This window comes from Varroa jacobsoni, unplaced genomic scaffold (genome assembly GCF_002532875.2).
Source record: "Varroa jacobsoni isolate VJ856 unplaced genomic scaffold, vjacob_1.0 scaffold_1069, whole genome shotgun sequence".
Classification (NCBI taxonomy): Eukaryota; Metazoa; Arthropoda; class Arachnida; order Mesostigmata; family Varroidae; genus Varroa; species Varroa jacobsoni.
The window spans coordinates 65274-85311 of record NW_019213971.1 but is presented as its reverse complement, the minus strand read 5'-3'; the positions used below and the strand labels follow the sequence as shown (position 1 = coordinate 85311).

The following is a 20038-nucleotide window of genomic DNA, read 5'->3' as shown; positions in this document are numbered from 1 at the left end:
ACTCAAATCCTTAGCACGCATGCCGATCCTGCATACACACAGCGCTGAATCAGATCAACGGGCCCAGAAAAATCCACACATGAACAATCTCTGTTTAGCCGCACATCCACTGCATCAGCTACGCTGAGCTATTACCAACCGCCCTTGTGATGTTCGCACGATCTCTCCTTACCACTCCGACCCCACGAGAATCACGACAAATACACACATTCTAGAAGTGTCCCTTGGTACTTTGGGCTGTAGTAGTTCCAAGTTGATAGTCTGATGGGGGAAATCGATCCAAAGCTTTTCCGGCCACCTGCTGCTATACAGTGATAAGTTATCTGCTTCAAGCTAGCCTCTTCCGAGCACCGTTAACCACTACCGGTAACCACACCTCACTACCATTAACAGTATGATCCGGTGATGCTCAGCGTGCTAGCTATCGATGTACTGCATAATAAGCGACTTTAGCTAATAATTTTTTGTATCGTCGTCGTCGTCGCAGCTAGCTTCAGCTCTCAGCAGCGCAGCCGTTCTTCTTATCACCGTCGTTTTAAAGATATCGAACGTTTCGAGACGTTCTTGCACCAGCTTCAAGCACCAACTCGTATCTGTCTGAGCAACAACTTCGACCACTGTCACTTTGCGGGTCGGGCGTTTTGCTGCTTCTAGCGCTGCTGTTCGAATGAACGGACACAGCGGCGGCCGCAGCAACGGCAACAGAGCGCGTCTTTTCTCTCTCACGTTGCGATGGCTTTCATCAGGCACGAGCCATGTCTGTTGTAACAGCAGCTCTTTGTCGGCTGTTTACCGTTTGCCAGCCGCAGGCGTCCGTGAGCCAGAAAAGTACACCGGGACAGCTCGAAAAGGATTCCCTGGTTTCAAACAGCACATTTACCTCCATTATGACGGCTGAATATTATAGTGTGTACATTTCTTAGAGCGTATGTGTCTTTAGTTGCGAGGCGACGTACCTGAGAATGGCAGTTGTGTTCTGCCCGCAGCTGCATTTCTTTTGCGAATACTCTTGCAGCCACGTCGAATACGGCCGATTGGTATTTCTTTGCTAGAAAGTTAACAATATTTAGCTGTCTTGTTCGTATATTCCGTCCTGTTTTGCTTGCTGAGTTTATTTAACCTGTGGTTTTATTTCTGTTGACAGCCTGACAGACTGGGGATTTCTCGATTGTTCTCGGCAAGCATGTACCCAAGAACGACTACTTATGGGCTAGGGGAAAATTGAGGACGGCTAGGACGCTGCGCAGCAGAACGCAAGCATAAACGGACCTAGCAAAACCGTTTAATAAGCATTTGTATAACCCCCTTGGGAGAAGTGACAACTAAAGAAGCGTGATGATTCGTAAACTGAAGGGCAGTCAATGACGATCTTGTCATAAGTTGCTAACGAACAAGTGGAACACTGTCCAAGATGTAAACAAGCTTAATAATCGGTAGACGCCGACCAAAGATCAGGCAGTGAGCAATTTTCTATGAAAGCACATTAGTTAGAAAGCAGAACGTTGGCCTGTTCAAATAGTCCGAACGATAGTGGAATAGTATTCTAGCCTAAAACGGACTTTTTTCCAAACCCCTGCTACCTCCACTTCTAGTCTACGTAATGAACTGTTGCGTAATAGCTTGGTTTATGTCGCAGGTGACTATCTCGCAAGGTAAAAGACATGTACATATGTAAACTAACTAAGAACTAACGAGCGGAAACTAACGTATCACAAACGTATAATTACGAAAAAACCTGCTTTATTAAAAATTCGCCGTAAGCAGTTAGTAAGGATGCGATTGCATAATAGGGAGCAATCACAATAACAGTACAATTCCTATTAAGCATCACCAAACAGAATACAATTACAAGGAATATTAGATAGCGATGAGTTAGTTTTTTTTACGTGTCTTCTATTTACATTGCTTCGCATTTGCAAAATTGCATGTAACCTTCAATATTTGGCCTTTAATGGCTTTAGTTATGAAAAAATTGCAGAGGTACTGATATCTGACGCGACGAGCATGATATATTATACTTTGCAAACAGCGCTCAAGTTAGTCACATCAACATGTACGAATTTTCATTGATATCGGATATTTTTACTAAGAACACTCGCTTCCTTAAGTCATCGTAGGTAAAAGTTTTCGCTAAGTTATTTTGACGTCCAAGGATTCTTCATTTTAACATGCTAGACCGAGAACGCAGTTGCAGATGTATGCTTGCAGTTTTTTTCTGATACCGCCATCATGACTATATTCGCGATTTATAGGGTTCTTCTCTTTAGGATCAAAATGACGCCAGGCTTCACCGAACTTAGGTAAGCTAGTTGTTGAAAGCTTTGTGTTTATTATGCCATCGTTCAATGCCGGCATCTTAGTTTCCATCGAATCAGTGAATGTCGTTCTCGAACGCTCTGTGTAAGCTATGGAGCTTTCCGTAATAGGAACTAGACCTGTTTTGGTCGTAGAATGTTGTCTTAAGTTACTTCTGTCACTGTAGCGTATCCCGACAGTTTTATTATTTAAATTCGTTTCGGTGCCTTTACCGTTTCTTTCCGTGGCTGTGCTTGTTTCGAAATGTGTTGTCGTTGTTGTTTCAGTCACCGGAAGTGGTGGTATATCTCCAGGACGTAAAGACACTGTTGAGTTGTTCAATGAATATATGCGGAGCAGTCGACTAACCCAATAGAATTCATCCTCGACTGTAACTATTTCATGGACGTCCTTCACTGGTGAAGTCCCGTAAATATTTTCCAAAAATTTGCTTTCTTTTTTGTTCAAAATATACGTGCTACGAAAACGCCAGAAAAGGATCCGTCTGAAACGTATGATTATATATGCTGATTGTTAGATATAACTTACAAAATGTCGTTCCCATCATAGTGCAGTGCAGGCGTGTTTGCTTTACAAAGTTAGGTATTGCGTTCAAATTTACGCCAAATTTACGTTTCAAGTTCAAAAGAAAGTAGCCATCCGATGTCATGTCTAACAGCATTGAACAATACTGAATCTAATGTTCGAAACATGCTTTAATCATGCACGTACTCGCACTCCATTGAATCTGCTTTAATCGTTAAGCAAACCAGATAGCGATAGCCAGCCTTTTCCGCAAGGTTGAGTGACGCCCAGCTGACGCCATCGATATCAACAGGATGCGTAACGTTCTTGCGATCCTCGCTACCAACGAAATAAAGTAACTGCGCAGTCGCAAAGAAGTCAGGCTGAAATCCTCTTTGGTGAAACGCTCGCGAGTCCCACCGACACGGATCGTTAGCTTTAAACACAGTCTGGTGATTAGTAAAGAACCAATACTCTACGTCTCCGGGTATCGTCAAGCGAGTCGATAAACGAGGCCTGTTCCACCTCGATATATTGTAGATTTCCTACGTGTTGGTTAGAAATCGCATGCAACGACAGTTAGGACATTAGAAGTAATAGCAAGCGGAGCTAAAGCAGCATGTCGAACAGGTGTGTCGCCCTTTTAAAGTTGCACCTCCGGTTTTCAACATGCGCATTTGTCAAGTTTAGAAAAATTATCAATTAATTATTAATTGTGATTTATTAAGATCCTGTGATATGTAACGAGAATTTAAATTCTTCTTTATTTCCCTACGACATCTACATTCTACACTGTAGTGTACATACCGTACGAATATTTGCAGCATAATACACCACGTAGTCCGCGACTCCCATATATTTATTTATTGTCAAATGATTCCACTTTATTTAAATATGCTTAAAAACTTAACTGCAGAGCGACAGTGGAAACAAATACAATAGATCAGTTGACGTTACCTTCAAAACATTTCTGCCAAACGACGTTGATGTCAAATAAAGCCCGCCCAAAGTAAGTACGAGTGGTAGACACGTCTTGTTCTCAATTTTTATATCTTTGCCCGCTTTCATGTAGATTTTCACGTAATCGTCTATATAATCGGGCTCTATGCTTTTGACTCTCTTTATAAACGATTCAAGATCTTCTATATTGCTGTAAAAATGGTCCGTTGCAACGTCGTTCTCAATCTTAAACCATGCCTCACTGATCTGATCGAGAACTTCCGGAGGCTGATCACAGTACTCTGCAAAAATGCAATCCCTCAATACCTGCTTGTTTAATTCAATCAATGCAAAGGAAGTTTCGAGAATAGCGAGGTGACAAAATAAGCGTGTGCTTCAGACGAAATATATTTATAAATAAAACAGGATTGGAGTCTAAAGTCGCTGGCTTACTTTTCGCTAACCTCGTTCTCCGCTCAGTACCTACGAAAATCTTAGAACGGAAATCTTTTCTCGAACGAAAACGGAATATATTTAGATTAGAATGTCAGATAAGAACATTTGTCTTGTCCTTTTGGAATATTATGTGTAATAGTCAAGAGTCAACGTACGCCTGCCAAAGAATTACATTCTAAAAAGAAACTGTAAAGTAGAGCTTCCATATATTTTATTTTGTCTTAAATTTATTCCTACTTTGATCTGCATTTAGTAGGTAGTAATAGGTAGTGAAGTTCAATTCGACCCTAATTTCGGTTATTTATTCAACTTCTTGTCGCCTAATTTTGCTAGGTTTGTCGTTCCTCGTCATTGTTATTGCACATCACCGTACTTCAGTCTGACGTTCAATCATAATAGCCCTTCTTTGGATTTGGATACACCTGGACTGAATCGCATGCCAATTTTATGTTGATATGACGCTTCAACATAGAATTACTTCGGGTTACGCAGCCGGGATTTAATGTAAGAACATTATATTATCCAAATAATTAACGAATTTAACTATTCGTATGCGCAACGCTGGATTTGCCTTGTTTACTTTTTGTTTTTTAAGACCAATATTTAGAATATTTTTGGTCCATTTTAGTACAATACCCATGATGACCTTGCCGTTACGTTCTTGTACATCACTAGAGAAAGGATTTGCATGAGTCCAATTCCTACTTGAAAATTATATAAGGCTTTCCCACACGTGTTCTGCGAGAAATTTATTAGAATTGGAGATGTTCTTTGAGAGACATCTGATGCTCTGTTTTTTTCTCTAACACGTAAAAAATGACTGCTCTGGACGGAAGGAAATCCTTTATCAACCCACACGGGAAATATCATCTGTATGGAATAAATAAACGATAGTAATTATCGGCATGCGCAAAAAAAGCCTAATTTGTTATCATGAAAATGTGTGGTTGATTATCTACTATGACTGACGGGATTTACTAACGCGGGAAGCTTTTAGGAGCGCAATGCTGTGACACAGTTATTCCCTTGCGACTTTTCTTGTTGTAGGTGGATCTTGTTTTTACTTTAGCCTGCTTCGCCTGTAGAGTGCACGAACAGCCATCACCTTCCCATTTGGAACACCAATTTCCGCAATTAATAACACTTGCATTGTGAGGAACGTCATAATCGATCAGTCCTACAAGGCACGAATAGATTCGACGTTTTCGGTAGCAGTACTCTGTCAGATTTGTCTTTCCTGTAGATCTATCGTGCCTTGTTATTGCTTGGGCCAAATATTCCGACTCCGACGTATCGCAGCGTAGGGGTCTGATAGGGTCTGAAATCGATAGGCGGTTAATAGTACATCTATACGCGGGGTTATTCTAGTGGATTGCTCTCAAATCTCTAGTATACTGATATTTATAGTTGATTTAAACGGTAAGGTTGTCTTTATTTTTTATAAGCTTAACATTTTCGACACTGAGTAGGCACTGAGTAGACACTGAGGCTTTCTTCATTAATTATTATGTTACCACTGTGTCCAAAATCACAATATTTTTCTTCTAAATTAATCAATATTTATTCGAAACATAATAGTGTTATCTAAGTGTCACTTATTGAGCATCAACTACAGGTTCGCCTCGTAAAATCCACCGCACAAATCATTACGCGGTAAACTTTATCCCAACTTTCCGTGAAAGCATAATAAAGGAAAATAGCAGCGTGTATTTCAGCACGTTTCAGCACAGGAGAATACAAAAAAAATATCGCTGCTGTACCTTACACGCTTCAAAAAGTATTTCAATCGCTTAAAAAGCTTCGGACAGTCTAATATTTAGTTAATGAGAAAATAAAAACCTTGCAAAGGTGCATCATGGCGTGATTATTTGACATAGAGCTTAGCATATATAATTCATACGAGACGGTTTCGATACATATGATTAGCACTAATTAGTACAGCTGCTATTTATATAAAACGTTTCGAAGCTATACACGGTAAGTGACATCTATTACAGGAAACGAAGGAATATATTCGTTCGACCCACCAGGATTGCAAATATGCCCAAACGGATAGGTGTTCGAATTGGCACAGAACGGGATGACACCACTAGAAGCGCAAATTTCGCTTAAAACCTCCGTGCATGACACGTCGACGGCGCGGTCCTCTAAAAAAATAAGAAAAAAAAATGCTGTGTGTTTCATGCTTTGGCTAACCGAACTTGTGTCAACTGCGTTTTAGGGTAAACGGAATTACTTTGTGAAACGGATAACGTTTGGCAGAATGGCTAGTAATTCATTAGGTCTTCTAAGCATCCGCTGCATATAGGGACGTTACTCTACGAAGTTCGAGTTCACAAATTTAAGATATGAAATATGTACGCTCTAGAGTGTCGCACGGTGCGATATTTGCAAGCAGAAGCTTCATTTAAGGCGGACTGAGTATTCAAAAACGTACCTCTTGATAGCGCTTCAATGTACTCTCGAGCGAATACGCATCGGACTGGTTCAACGCAAATCCTGTTAAAGCACTTTTCTTGTGCCACATCCCTGCAGCTCGGTGGCTCACACGGGCCTATTTTCAACTTATTTGTGCAAAGGCATTCTGTACCGTCATCTCTGTTGATGCAGCTTGTGGCACCAAAGTTGCGACATCGCTGGAGCTCAGAAGTGGAGCATTTGAATTTACCTTAAATGAATCGATGTCAAAAACTTTTTATTTCTAGCCTATGTGTTAATATACTATAAATATACTATATGTAATATGTATACTATAAATAAAAAAAATAAAATAAAAGTGGCCACCCCAAACTTCGATAGAATCCTATGCTATATCCACGTTTGGTCGCTTATCGGGCACTCCTTACCGTTGTATCTTTCCCAAGAATAGGCTGAAGTCTTTGAGCAAAATACCTGTTATCTAACAGATATTTTGCTTGTCTAGTGCTACTTTATGATTAATAAACTTTGTCAATTAGGAATACATCATGGTATTTTATGTCCTAAAAGCTAATATTTTAGATTAGCTGATTGATCATTTCATGTTTAGTCGAAGAATTGATCGAATGATCGGCTCGTATACGCTTCATCCTTTCTACAGACGAGGGATCGACATCTTGGACATAATCGAATAATGAATTGCCTGACCTAACACTTGTTGTGATTGTTTCTTAATATTTGTTGTTATTGTTCACATTAAGTTATTTTAGCGCAGGCTGCAAATTCTGAATTGAATAATTTTGCTTCTTTTTAAAATCACTAGGCTTACACCAAAGCAGTGCTAGTCTACGAGCACCGAAATACGCGAGCGCATGTCCAGTTACCTATCTAAGTAAACCTACGTCAAAATCATTATACTGCTATCCGCGTGTTGGCATATGTTACTAGCTTACCCAGGTGCCACAGGCTAATAGCACCAGCCACTGTCATTGCCATCACTACGCCGACTACGGGTATTAGAAGCCAATACCGTTTATAGTTATTTGTCTTCTGCGGTAGCATGGCGAGTGCGGGCAGCTTCGGTGCAAACCGGTAACCGACATATGGTGAGTCAACATTGGAAGCTGACCAATGGGTCGTCCCGGGAAATCGTCCAGGTGAGGCCACCTGCAAACCACCAATATGATAATGATTAAACACTCGTTGCAGTCAAATCTATTGTTCGAAAAAGAAAACAATAAGCATCACCAAATAGTACACAGTTTTATAATGGTCTGCTAGGCAAGATGACGCAGAGAAGCTCACATCACACCTTGTGTTTAGGTAGATTAGAAACTGTTGCTATTATTTGACCATTATTCTACGGCGTTAAGTAATCCGCAGTGATATGTATACAGGCTGTCGACCTAATATGCAGAAGGCCAAGTCCGATCATGAACAAATCTTACCATGCTTTTCTGTTGTTACCTAACTAACCTTTCGATTCGATCTGGGACTAGAAATCCCGTAGTCCTTCTGTGCTCGCCTTATCGAAGTATATGGTGAGGCTAAGACCTCATCGTCAAGATCTTTCAAAGGTGACGCCTCCATCCGATCTAAGAGCATAGCGCATCTTAAATTGCTATCGAGAATTTTACTGGAGTCCCCTTTAACATCATTCTTTGGAGACTCTGTCAACTCTTTCTGAAGCTCGTCAACGGGCTCTGTGTGTACCGCGCTTGATGGTACGGTAGTAATCTCCATTCCGGTTGAATTCTTATCTTCATTACCTAATGTGTGGGATAATTGATATAGTTGAACGGTTAAAAATTCACGATAGCAGTAATCTAGTTCCCAGTTGTCACCGTTACCGATGTCATTGGGAATCTCAGTAGACAAGGGTTAACCCGGTCACATACGGCTATTCTTTGGCCTCATTTAGCAGCTAATTTGAACCTGTTGCATTAATAGACTCGTCTTATTCAAAGCTTCAACCACTAAAATAACACCAAACATTTGATTGGTCGTACAGCCGTCTAGCAACAATGGCGTACGTTTTAAAGCAAGACAACGATCTGAAACCCTTCCTGGATATTTTCGACAATACCGAGCAACTATGTCACAACAGTTTCTTGTTGATTCTTAGGACACTATTGTCTCCCATTATACTCAACATACATATATACATTCAACCTACTTTCGGATGCAACTGTATTCGTCAGAGGCTTACTGCCACCTCCTTCCTCCTCTGAGGCATTCGTAACGTATGTGCACCAGTTCGAATTACGGGTAGTTGTACTAATAATATAACTCTTGATAATATTCAATTATATCGGGATCATTTGCCGGCGAGGTTCATTATCACCTGAAGTTTAGATTCGTTCTCTAACCAAAATAATTGCAAAATATGTTTACATATGATAATCACTGTGCCTTGTTTACAGTCCAAGGGACAATATAAAGGTGCGACTATAGACGCTGCCTGTCAATGACTATAGACGCTGCCTGTCAATGAAACCGCGCGCTTATACTTTACGGCTTTTTTAATGTTATCCAAAAAAAACTTGAAAGTCGGCAGCTATTAGGCATTCTAAGTCGAGGTCGTTGCAGGAAGAAAACGTTTGTAAAAAAATTTGGGTGCCGTTGCTTTGACTCCCGGGATGAACAAGTAAATACTACGTCGCTTGTGTTGAATAAAGAAAGTTGATATATATAATCACAGTAAGTAAAATAATTTTTGTATGGTTATAGTATTGCTTGTATCTCCAGTTTCTTAGTAGCATTGGACTCGTTCCGGGCGCTGAAGTCCATTATATAAATATACAGAATCCAAATAGATCACGCACGTCAATGTCAGGTAGATACAGTTGACAGAGGCGTTCAAAAATGTTTATTGTTTTCTGGGATACTTTATTTCTTTATGGTATATCATGGCTGATACATTTCATGAAACCTGGCAGAATGTTAAACTGGGTGTAAGTTTGTTAAGTAATATCCCACAACAGCACATCAGTTTGGAGCTTCACAGGAAATATAGTGACCATCTAACAGTCGGGCTTAGCCTTCTTAGTATGGTTGGCAAAATTCCTGTTGTTAAAACCGTTAGAAACCCACATGAATATATTTGCTAAGATACATAATAAATATATTTATTAATCTTAAATAAATAAAACAGAGATACCACTGTATGCCGCGAACAAATGGATAGTTGCCCGATCCAAATGTTTTGAATTTTATATAATACCGTCGTTAAACATTGTTTCACCCGGTTGACCTTGACCTTAAGACGGGGTCTATGTAAACCCGAGTTTGAACGTGGACTATCTTTGGAAACCCTAGGTTCAGTAGCCAAAAATGGACACCTCCCTATCTGACTATCTCACTGACTATATCACCTATCCTAATCTGACTATAGGGTAAACTTTGTTTAGCGCGCTGATTTGTTTTGTTCTGCTCATTTCATTTGGGAAAGAGCTGCTATTCAAACTAGATACAGAAATGGGAACCATAACTTTATTGCTTAATTCTCCACAGAATACATGAGCTTATACATAAATTAGTTTTTCGTATATTGCTCCTATATACGGCTTTTGAATATACTCACTATTTGTCGATATTAAGAGCTGTCCTCTTTCATAGTTAGTTCTTTTCCGCGGCAACCGGTGTATCTAGCGGCAGCAATCCCCGTATGTGCTCACGAAAATCGAACATCCCGCGTTTTCTTACACAAATCAGTTTTATGCTTCTCATTTAATTATCTGGATTCTTTTCTGTCTGTGAAGTGTTTAGCATATTATATAGACAGACAGAAGCACACGTACTTAAATATGGAAACAATTTTGAGCAAAATCATTGATACCGAGAAGTTATCTAACTATGTGAAATCTTCTTTGGGAGATCTTGACAAATTAAGGAAAGTTAGCAACGCGTTGAGGAACAACCCAAGTCTTTGTTCAGTTCTAGAAGATGAACTCATCGATCGCCTAGACGAATTCTATACGAAATCCACTCAGAAAGACCATGGTCAGTGCCAGGAGTACTTGCACTGGGTGTGCTGCATCATAGATCGCCTCTCTGTGAAAAAATGGTCGAACCGAAGTGAAACTCTTTGGGCTGCTGTTTGCGTAAGTTTTTTTGCAAACTTAGTGTCTAGTGTTTTATCGTATCATATATTTTACATGAACAAGATTACTGAACTCGCTGTCTTATCGTATCTGTAATCTCTCGCGCTAGTCAAAGAGCATGAAATTAATCAAACAATGAAACTGATTTTGTCATCGCTGGGAATTCTATTGGAAATGTTTTTTTTTCTTTAATAACGTATCAGTACCATAGGCATTGTAAACGTAAAAAATATAACGTAATTTCTTAACGGTGCAGAAATTCCTAGATTATTCAGGCGTTGTCTCTTCCTTTCCTATTATTTCCTACTGTTCCGGAACCGAAAATCATGTCCTTTCATTTCGTTACACCCATCTGTTCGTTGCCACCTATCGTTTGTGCTAGATACCTGAATAAGCGGCTTTTATATTAGAGCGGTGCGGCTAACATGCACGTCATTAGCAAACAACAAGACATTTATGATACATTAGAAACCTGCATTACTGTTAATAATAATTTTTAAAATTATCGACAAGGTTATGAAGTATGAACGGCAACATCGCTTTCAGACTCTACAGGATAAGTTTTTCGGGTAGTGCCATGTTTTATTTTTCATAGTACCATTCGTAATTCAAACAGTGTGTCAGTATAAAATAGTTATTATTTTACCTGTATTTTTGCAGTGGTAGCACACATAGCATGACTTAGCTGAAAGTAATCCTCGCGTAAATCTTTTCAGGATGTCGATATGGGCTGTGGACCAAGCTTATTGAAACTAGCCCTTCAGTCAAATGTTGTGACTCAAAGTGATCTATTAAATCGTATTAACGAATTACCTTCTACGGCGCTAATCCATGGTATGCAGGCTGTGCAGGATAAGGATATGCTACTTAGTGCAGCCACAAAAATTCTGGATGATACCACATTGTAAGTATTTTATAATATGTTGTCTATTAAAATTTTCTACATATAGTGGACTTCAAAACCTTATTATAAAGCCATATTATATATATATATATATATATATATATATAGCGATTTAGTTGTATGGTTTTATACGAATATGCCTATATGCAACGATAACATATATTAGCAAATGCTGCTCGCATCGGAGTTTATCTTCATACAAAAGCGTCAGAAACGCGCAAATGTGTCATTTAGAATGCCCTAAAATACAACCCATAAAAAGGCATCTGTGTTTGGGCCCGAATGCATGACCTTTTGTAAAAGCTGTGTTACTTGAAGCAGTTACCTTTTCTTTGATTCTTACTTGAATCATTTATGAAAGAGTTAACCCGTGATGTCCTCAGTAGCAGAGCTAAAAAACACGGAAACAGTTCAATTTTTGTAAAGTATTTTTTAAGTTCGAGAGAATAATTTGCAACATTTTTTTCTATATATTTTGTGCATTAGTTGGTTTCTATAATCGTTTTCTATGAACGCGTGTGTTAATATTAAATTTTTTTTATTGCACTAGGATAAAGCTGCTCATAGCATTACAGTGCGTAAAGGCGTCATACGTGGATTGGGCCCTGTCCTGTAACGACGTCGCCAAACGATTGAGCGTTGCGCTAAAGGTGATTTAGAGGCCCGCAGTCTTTCCTGGATGTTTCTGGTTATTTGCATACACATTTGTGAAAGCTTACCTAGATTTTACATGTTCTGCTAAGGCGTGTCCGTGTATGAACGATGCTGTCAGCTATGCTAATATTCTTCGACCAAATTCCATGACAAGACGTGTTACATGAAATAGCATTGGAACAAGAAATCAAATCACACTTAATTCGATTCGGTATCCCACGAAAAATTGGGTGATCTGTCTTTGTTCAGGCGCTCCATGTAAGTGACGACGCTAATCTCAAACGCTCCTCCCTAACATTGTTAAGGCAAATTCTTAGCAAGTGTGGGGTAGAGTGTGGGGAGCTAATCGTGAATATGCTGTCGGTTGCTGAGCAAAAACAAGTGCATCTCATCGAACCGGTACGTGTGTTTTAGTATAATACTTATTCCCGCACTATGAATAATTACGTCTTGTCATAGTCAGAAAATATATAGGCTGCTTCGATTGTCTTTATTGACATATCTGAAGGAATTTGTACCGCATGGCGAAATATTTGCAACTTCATAATGCGCCAGGCACGTCGTGCCTTGTCTTATTCAGCTCTGTTTATTGGGGAATAATTTGTCAGTTTATGAAAAATATCCCCGTATCATATGTACAGTATAAAATTTCCTTTTACAAGTAATTAATTTCAATGAAATTGTGACTAACTGTGATTTTTTTCGTTCTTAAGGTTCTGATGCAATTTGTTGAAACAACGCGCGATTCGTCTACCTCGGACGTCTTTTGGACCTTATGCGTGTTTCAGCGACTCTTTTATCACCAAACTTCATGGGTTCGCATGACAAGTCTTCGATATTTTCTCGGTCTTCATAATTTCCATCGGCGCGTGTTCACAAATCACGGAGAACACTTCTATGCGGAATCATTTCTGGATGCTATTGATCAACTCTCACTTTACGCCAGGTACCTTATAATTTAGTCTTTATCAGGTGTTCGTTCTGCAATAGATCTCCGGCGAAGTAATTGACTAAGTATTTGAGAGAAATTTAAATGTTAAATAAATAAAATTGTTAGGCGGAAAAAAAAAATTGTTAGGCGGATTTTTTCGAATTTACGATAAAAAATTACTCATTATGTTCTGAGCTGAAAAGAAACAGCAAATTTTTTACACATAAAAATATCGCTACAATAAAAAGGAAAATAATACAGGAGGGATGACATATGTGAAGTGTGCAAGCTACAAGCTCGAGTTTGCGCATGGTTTCCGCAGTAGTGGCCAAAGAAATTCTAGTGGCGAAAATTGTGAACTAGTCCAAATCAAGGTGAGGCCAAGAAAAGCAAATAGAAATAACAATTCAATTGATTGCTCACTTATTTCTTTTTAGGACGGAAACGTGTCCGCTAGCAGGGCCATCATTGGTTGGGTCGAGCCTTCGAGACTGGCTTCAAGGTCTTGAGGAAAATATTCATAAGAAACAATTTTCTTCGTTCGTTGCGTGTTTGTTACACAACGTGTGTGCCCGTAGTTCATGGAATTCAGTGTCACTTCTGTATATATCCGAGGCTATTGTGTCGCTTGGTAGCGTCACCTTACTAGAGAGCCTTCAGCCAATTCAGACAGCGTTGAACATTTGGTCATTCCAAGAGCCACTTGTTAGAGGGTATATAATACGACTCTGGTTGCACATTGCATGTAAATTCTCTTCTGAAGATGTTAAGGTAAATTACCAAACACCGATAGGTTAACGAGTTTTGCCCTTGCCTCAATTGATCCACTGTTTTCGAACACTATTCTAAAAAAATCGGTTACAATTATGACGCCATTTTGTTTTTTTACAACGATCTTTCATTCTACTGCCAACAACACAATCAAGAAGAAACATTTTTATTTCAGTAGTTTGTTGATTTAGTTATTAATTTGTTTGACTAGCTGTTCGAGATCACTTTCCTCGACATTCTCTTCCAAGACACCTAAACTCTTTGATGATTTTTTTCAGGTTAAACAACTGTGTCAACTTGCATCCCAGTTTCTCGAAGACGCTGGTTGTATTCGAGAACATCTCATTCCTTTGGAAGTTGAACCTTTTAGTCCCATCGGCCTGTGCATCCTTGCTTGGAAGCAGTCCGATTGTGCAGAAGAAATTCTCAATCTAAACGCTGATAATCCTCAATTGTGGCTACAACTTTCAAAGGTCCGAACTGTACCATCGGTTTGGAAAGCTTTGAAGAAAGCGATTGAAATTGATAAAGTACAGATAGCTGGAATAGCGTTACTCAAATCATCAGCAACACGTGAAAACGAAAAAAACGCTATTGTTGAGGTTCTTGGCAAGACTAGGCTAAAACGTGACGTCCTCAATGATGCTATCAACGCTCACCTTGATTGGAGGCTGTTTTACCTTTGGTCGAAAATGGGTTCGGAGGATTCTCCCATTTGTGCGAAATGCTTTTCTGAAGTGGCCCAGATTTCCGACTGGGCCGATATGTTTGCCAAACCGAGCATCACTTATATGATCCGCACACTTTCCAATATCTCCGTTTTGCAGAGCTCACAAAAACATGCTGCTGAGACCCTCGAGCTGGCTTGTCAACTGTTACCTTTAACGCCCCAACCGATGGTATCTGATCTATTGCGGCTCATTAAAGCATATTTGGGTGCTGCCGATTCCCGAGAGACTCTAAGCCGAATTTTGAATATGTCTTGGGTGTCTTGTTTAGAAACACGAAAAGCCACGTCGATGTTTTCTGAGTGTGTCAATGTCTTCATGAAGATCCTTTTTGATCGGTCTGTATTTTTGTTTGCATTTGATGACCTTTTGGAGATCTGCGTCATGGTTCGGGAATATGTGGACAGCGTCCCCTGGTTTGGTGAAATGTTTTATTTAACAATGATTGGGTTTCTCAGAGAAAACAAACAATGCATTGGCATTATGTGTGATCAAGTAGCTTTGGGTCTATGTTATGGGCCAATATTTCGAAAGGATCAAAAGGTGATTCTGGACACGGAGCGATACGTTCTGAACAAACTGACTAGTACATATATGCCCGATTCTACTAATCTGAAAACATTAACTGAATGCGAAGCGGCGATTAATGTCCGTGCCAAATGTGTCAGTTTTATCCGTACAATCGAGCCAGATGATGCATGGAAACTGATTAAAGCGCTCCAATCGCATGATAATGCAGTGTCATCCACAAGAAAAAGGTTAGTAAGATTCTGCTGAAAATGTTTTGTTATTAACTGTTAATCCTAGAGATTGAATTTACGTTTCCTTATGACGTCTATTTATGTACGTCTTTGGATCTCTTGTATGATTTAAATTGGCTGCATCAACAGATTAATCCAGCCATCCATAACATGACCATACATTTAAATACCCCATAAAGAGAGATGACTGTGTAGACTACGTTGCTACCTTGGATGTTGCTATCTTAGGGTAAAAACTGATTTGCAGATTAAAAACGATGTTGACCGAATTTATTTTCCTGAACTCATGTGTTGACATCATCTGTGAACATACAAGGTGTTAAAAAGAACAACAATTTATGTTTTTAAAACAAGTAAGTTAGAGACACATGACTTGATAACTTCGTTGAAGTCGTTAAACCCTGTTGCCTAACCAACTATATTTTCTGCATTTTCACCAAACGTACATACGTAACGTTAATATCTAAGCTTCTCGTTATATTCGGATTTTTTTATTAAATACGGCGTATAGAACCATGTTGACCGCCATCTCTGTATGCGGATAGTAGAACATAACGTAGCGCCTACTACCTTATCCATTTCAGGTACTTCAATAATTCCACCATCCACCGTGTGAAGACCCGTGCGTGGCAAGCTATTCTCGTGCTGCTTGATACAGCTAAAAGTGGACCGATGTTGGACGCGTTTCTAATATATGTTCTTGAACAGCTCAAAAATGGATTGCATCAAATGACTGTACGAATCCTCATGGAGTGGTGCACGGTCAAGGTTATCCTCAGAGGGCAATTCGATGTCATTGATTTAATGTCATCTGCAACCGACAAGGTGAATGACCTAGATACTGTTGTAGCTCTCGCTGTAAATTAGTTTAGCCAGCGTTCTGAAGTGTTTGTCTTACTGAATTTTGTCACACACGTAATTCGTTCGCATTAATTCCAATCTGGCCGCTATTTTTGCACCACATGTCCTTACATTTTCCTACTACGCTTATTGCACATCGCCTATATCTTTGAAAACATACAGAACATAATATATACACCACATGCATACTTACGATAATGTGCTAACCTGTTTTCGTTCTTCGAATGGTGATTTCAGGCATCCGCTGAACGCATGGGGTCCATTTGCTCCTACCTTAATATCTTGATGCATGTCTGTTGCGCTATCCCCGATTGTCAACTTATTACACGCAGCGCTCCACTCGTAATGCCTTGGATGATGGCGCAACATTTTGCAGTTCGTTTGCACGCACAATTCGTATTTCGTCGTATTGTCAGCCTATGCCGCTGTGAATCCCAGAAATGTCATGCCGTGTACCGACCTCAGCTCGAGGCTCTTCAGAGGGTTGTCAACTATGGGGGAGGCGCAAAAAATGCTACGAAACTGGATAGCGATTTTTACATGTCAGAATGCGTTTTACCCGAATGCGAAACCTACGATCTTGTGTTTGACAAAATCCCAAAGTCATACGGTTTGGCAGATGTCGACTGTGTCCCATCAGCGCTATTTGAGGGCGACTCAAGTTGGGCAAGAGATAGCGGACGCGAGGTTAATACTGAACTGAAGATTGAGGTATACACATCCTGATCAATCAGTATATTGTCTATGACATATACATATGTATACCTTTATTCTGCATTTATTCAAGTAATCGGAAAGTTAGACGTAAAAAAACAGGAAAGCAAAGAGAAAATGAAATTAAAACTGCCTAAATGTAATCTATTTCAAAATGTCGAGTATATCTGTATATATGCTAGTACATGTTTTAACATGTTTTGATGCGGAATTCCTGTGCTTCATTCAGCTGGTCGACGAAAATTGCTCGAGACCTGATGTAACAACGGCTATACACGAAGCTAACTATCAACGCAAGATAGTACCTGTGAGCGTCTTACTCGAGGAGGATGGTCGTCTAAGTAATTCTGCGTATCAAAACAGCTACAGGTTTTATACTTATTTCAGAAATAAGAAAACAATTATATTACATTTTCTTATTTTTGCTAATTTATTTTTGTTTTGTTAATTTTTGCTAAGTAGGTAATTTAATAGGGATAGAGAAGCAATTGCCGATAAGCTTTAGGTTATGGGTATTAAACAAACCTCCCAGCCATGCGTATACTATGCACAGGCAGGGTGAAACTCGCAAGTCAATTTTGAAATCACGTAACTTGGAAACTTCACTTTATTTACTATTTATATTCGCAGGAACGAATCTGAGCAAGAACAGCTTATCGTGGTAGCGTCGATGATCGATCGACTTCCGAATCTCGGTGGCATTTGCCGAACCGCAGAGATCTTTGCTGTGTCAGAGTTGGCTATTGCCAATATCAAGACACTTGACATGAAGGAATTCCACAACCTCTCAGTATCCTCCCATCATTGGCTGCCGATCCGTGGGGTGCCGCCTTCAGCCATTGAGGACTACCTTCGTGAGAAAAAAGTCGAAGGCTTTACTCTTATAGGCGTTGAACAAACTGCGCGCAGTGTGCTATTAAATCATTTCGTTTTTCCTAAGAAGTCACTTCTATTGCTTGGGTAAGGAAAACAGATATGAAGATAATCTATACACTACAAACAGCTGTACTTTATGGCTATCCTTCCCTGATTACTGAATACGTATTTCGCCGTATGCCACTCAATCGCATAAGGGTAGTTAGAATCGCAAAGTGTATTCACCTGGTACGCGGCCGAATTGATGAGAGATGATGACTCGTCTATTACCTGCCGGTCGTTTAATAAGATCCTCCCTTTTGTAACACAACTAGACGTACTCATTCTCGGATGTTACCATTTGTATGCTCGATTGTATCTTATGAACGAATTAACTTAACATGCATGCGATGAGCCAACATTGTATGCACATCAATGAGTTCTTGGCGTGGTTCATTTTGTTCTGTGCCTATTTATAGGAACGAAAAGGAAGGCCTTCCGTCGCACCTTATTCATGAAATGGACCACTGTGTAGAAATCCCACAGCAGGGAGTGGTTCGTTCGCTCAATGTGCATGTTTCTGCAGCTTTGCTTGTATGGGAATATCGTAAACAGCACATGCCGTCCTGCGCAACTAATTAGAGAGATGTTGCCGTAAAGGATGTTTTGTTGGTGGAGCTTGGTTGCTAGGAGTTTCTTTTTCGAACGGAGAAAACACGTTGACCTACTTGTTGGTAAAAATCTAATGAAGATTAAGCACGGTCTTTTATTAATAGGTTTTCTTCAATAGCACAATTTTAATTCATATCTTGTGTACCTGTCAATATACATAGCGAACTGTCACAGCATTGTTAGCAGATTTAATCTAATCCTTGGTTTGACAGCCCGTTGTACCTAAATCACAATATTATAGACTAACGGATGATATAGGTTTTATTGGTATCCTGATTTTGTTGGAATCTGTGTTGGGTGTTGATGTTAGTTTCTATTTGAATTCACTTAATAACAACTGCTAGTGGGAAAAGCTGTTCATTTATTATCGTCATATTGTAGAAAAGATAGAGGGCAACTGAGTGCTTGGTCAATCAAGCGATCTATGAAACGTCGGCTGATGGAATGCTTAACGGCGGCATCGGAAAACTCGAGATATTTTTGTCTATGAAACATGTATATAGCGAGATGGCCTGATAGCCACAATTTCGTGTGTTACCAAATGAATAGTCGTGCAGGTGTTGGAACTTCTTTCTAGAAGTGTATGCATGTAACGCTGACACAGTACTGCAAATCGGCAAGTTTCCTAGCAAGAAAGTTACTCAAGGATTGAAGAAACTAATAAAACAAAATTCAAAGATACAACCAAATGAACATATGTGCATACTGAGAAAAGTTTTATACCATATATTAACATACCTTTCAAGCTTGGTTATATTTCGGATACATTATACTTCAATGATCAAATAAACGTGTTAAGATAACCAACGGGTCTTTCTCGACTATTTTACCATGTCATATAGTTTAAATGAGACAGGTTCGTTCGACAAAACTACGTACTTAAGAGAAAACTTGGAAGTGACAGAAAAATTAAACAAATGCGGCTGTTCTTTACAATCCATGAGTGCTCAAATTCCTATTGTATAATACTATTAGGCGCAAAATTATTTCAGCCAAAAGAATTTGCCATACATCTTATTTGCTGACTGAAATATTGATTCGGCTTAGGATCAAGTTATTCGATAGTGCTAGCTGTTTCATCAATACGCAAATCTGCGGCAAAAAAGAACATTTATCATTTTGCGTCTTTATATCTGATTCAACCAATGTTCGACATAATATAGCACAAAATACCTGTTGTACAAAATTTTCTCTCATACGTTTTACAAATACCGAAAATAACTATTCTCATTTGCAACTACTTTTTTATGCTATGCCTATACACCGGAGCAAAATACCAATACCAACTAATACCCCAGGTACATTTTCAAGTTTTGTTTATTTAGCGCTAATAACTGCGGGATTGCTTTATTCACTATACCTTACAAATAAATGATCTTGTGTGAAATGTAAAGTGCGCACCTTCGATGCTCTTCACTTTACGCACATACCTATGTTCTTCTTCTTTTGAA

At 39.4% G+C, this 20038-nt stretch overlaps 3 protein-coding genes across 6 annotated transcripts; 1 reads left to right on the top strand and 2 right to left on the bottom strand.

Moving 5' to 3' along the window:
* Positions 1-1989: 1989 nt before the first annotated feature.
* LOC111266278 (uncharacterized) lies at positions 1990-4320 on the bottom strand. The gene is made up of 3 exons (XM_022843642.2): positions 3778-4320; positions 3028-3365; positions 1990-2800 (listed from the first exon to the last, which is right to left on the bottom strand). The coding sequence occupies exons 1-3, from the start codon at positions 3886-3888 to the stop codon at positions 2164-2166; spliced, it is 1086 nt and encodes a 361-aa protein (XP_022699377.2). The 5' UTR covers positions 3889-4320; the 3' UTR covers positions 1990-2163.
* Positions 4321-4409: 89 nt separating this feature from the next.
* Positions 4410-10279, bottom strand: LOC111266274 (uncharacterized). 2 transcript variants are annotated; one of them, XM_022843636.1, is made up of 6 exons: positions 10217-10279; positions 8110-8402; positions 7587-7800; positions 6653-6883; positions 6243-6362; positions 4410-5533 (listed from the first exon to the last, which is right to left on the bottom strand). In XM_022843636.1, exons 2-6 carry the CDS (start codon positions 8374-8376, stop codon positions 5193-5195), a joined length of 1173 nt encoding a protein of 390 aa, XP_022699371.1. In that variant the 5' UTR covers positions 8377-8402; positions 10217-10279; the 3' UTR covers positions 4410-5192. The 2 variants fall into 2 exon arrangements, with proteins under 2 accessions (XP_022699371.1, XP_022699370.1); XM_022843635.2 differs by lacking the exon at positions 10217-10279 and adding an exon at positions 8810-9003.
* A 58-nt stretch (positions 10280-10337) lies between these two features.
* On the top strand, positions 10338-19390 carry LOC111266269 (uncharacterized). Of its 3 annotated transcripts, XM_022843615.2 has the most exons (12): positions 10338-10736; positions 11453-11640; positions 12191-12290; positions 12544-12693; positions 13008-13240; positions 13663-13996; positions 14275-15482; positions 16070-16310; positions 16584-17057; positions 17290-17429; positions 17691-18020; positions 18395-19390. In XM_022843615.2, the coding sequence occupies exons 1-12, from the start codon at positions 10440-10442 to the stop codon at positions 18555-18557; spliced, it is 3858 nt and encodes a 1285-aa protein (XP_022699350.1). In that variant the 5' UTR covers positions 10338-10439; the 3' UTR covers positions 18558-19390. The 3 variants fall into 3 exon arrangements, with proteins under 3 accessions (XP_022699350.1, XP_022699351.1, XP_022699353.1); XM_022843616.2 differs by lacking the exon at positions 18395-19390 and having other exon boundaries at positions 17290-17367; positions 17691-17833; XM_022843618.2 differs by lacking the exons at positions 10338-10736; positions 12191-12290 and having other exon boundaries at positions 11561-11640.
* Positions 19391-20038: the final 648 nt, after the last annotated feature.

Bases quoted from the DNA above. Each gene is read 5' to 3' on its own strand.
- LOC111266278 (XM_022843642.2), bottom strand. From the start codon at position 3,888: ATGAAAGCGGGCAAAGATATAAAAATTGAGAACAAGACGTGTCTACCA. The intron at 3,366-3,777 runs GTAACGTCAACT...ACCAACACGTAG, and splicing joins TTGGCAGAAATGTTTTGAAG to GAAATCTACAATATATCGAG. The intron at 2,801-3,027 runs GTACGTGCATGA...CATACGTTTCAG, and splicing joins GCAGATTCAATGGAGTGCGA to ACGGATCCTTTTCTGGCGTT.
- LOC111266274 (XM_022843636.1), bottom strand. From the start codon at position 8,376: ATGGAGATTACTACCGTACCATCAAGCGCGGTACACACAGAGCCCGTT. The intron at 6,884-7,586 runs GTAAGCTAGTAA...GATTCATTTAAG, and splicing joins TATTAGCCTGTGGCACCTGG to GTAAATTCAAATGCTCCACT. The intron at 5,534-6,242 runs GTGGGTCGAACG...TATCGATTTCAG, and splicing joins TGGGCATATTTGCAATCCTG to ACCCTATCAGACCCCTACGC.
- LOC111266269 (XM_022843615.2), top strand. From the start codon at position 10,440: ATGGAAACAATTTTGAGCAAAATCATTGATACCGAGAAGTTATCTAAC. The intron at 10,737-11,452 runs GTAAGTTTTTTT...AAATCTTTTCAG, and splicing joins CTCTTTGGGCTGCTGTTTGC to GATGTCGATATGGGCTGTGG. The intron at 13,997-14,274 runs GTAAATTACCAA...GATTTTTTTCAG, and splicing joins TCTCTTCTGAAGATGTTAAG to GTTAAACAACTGTGTCAACT.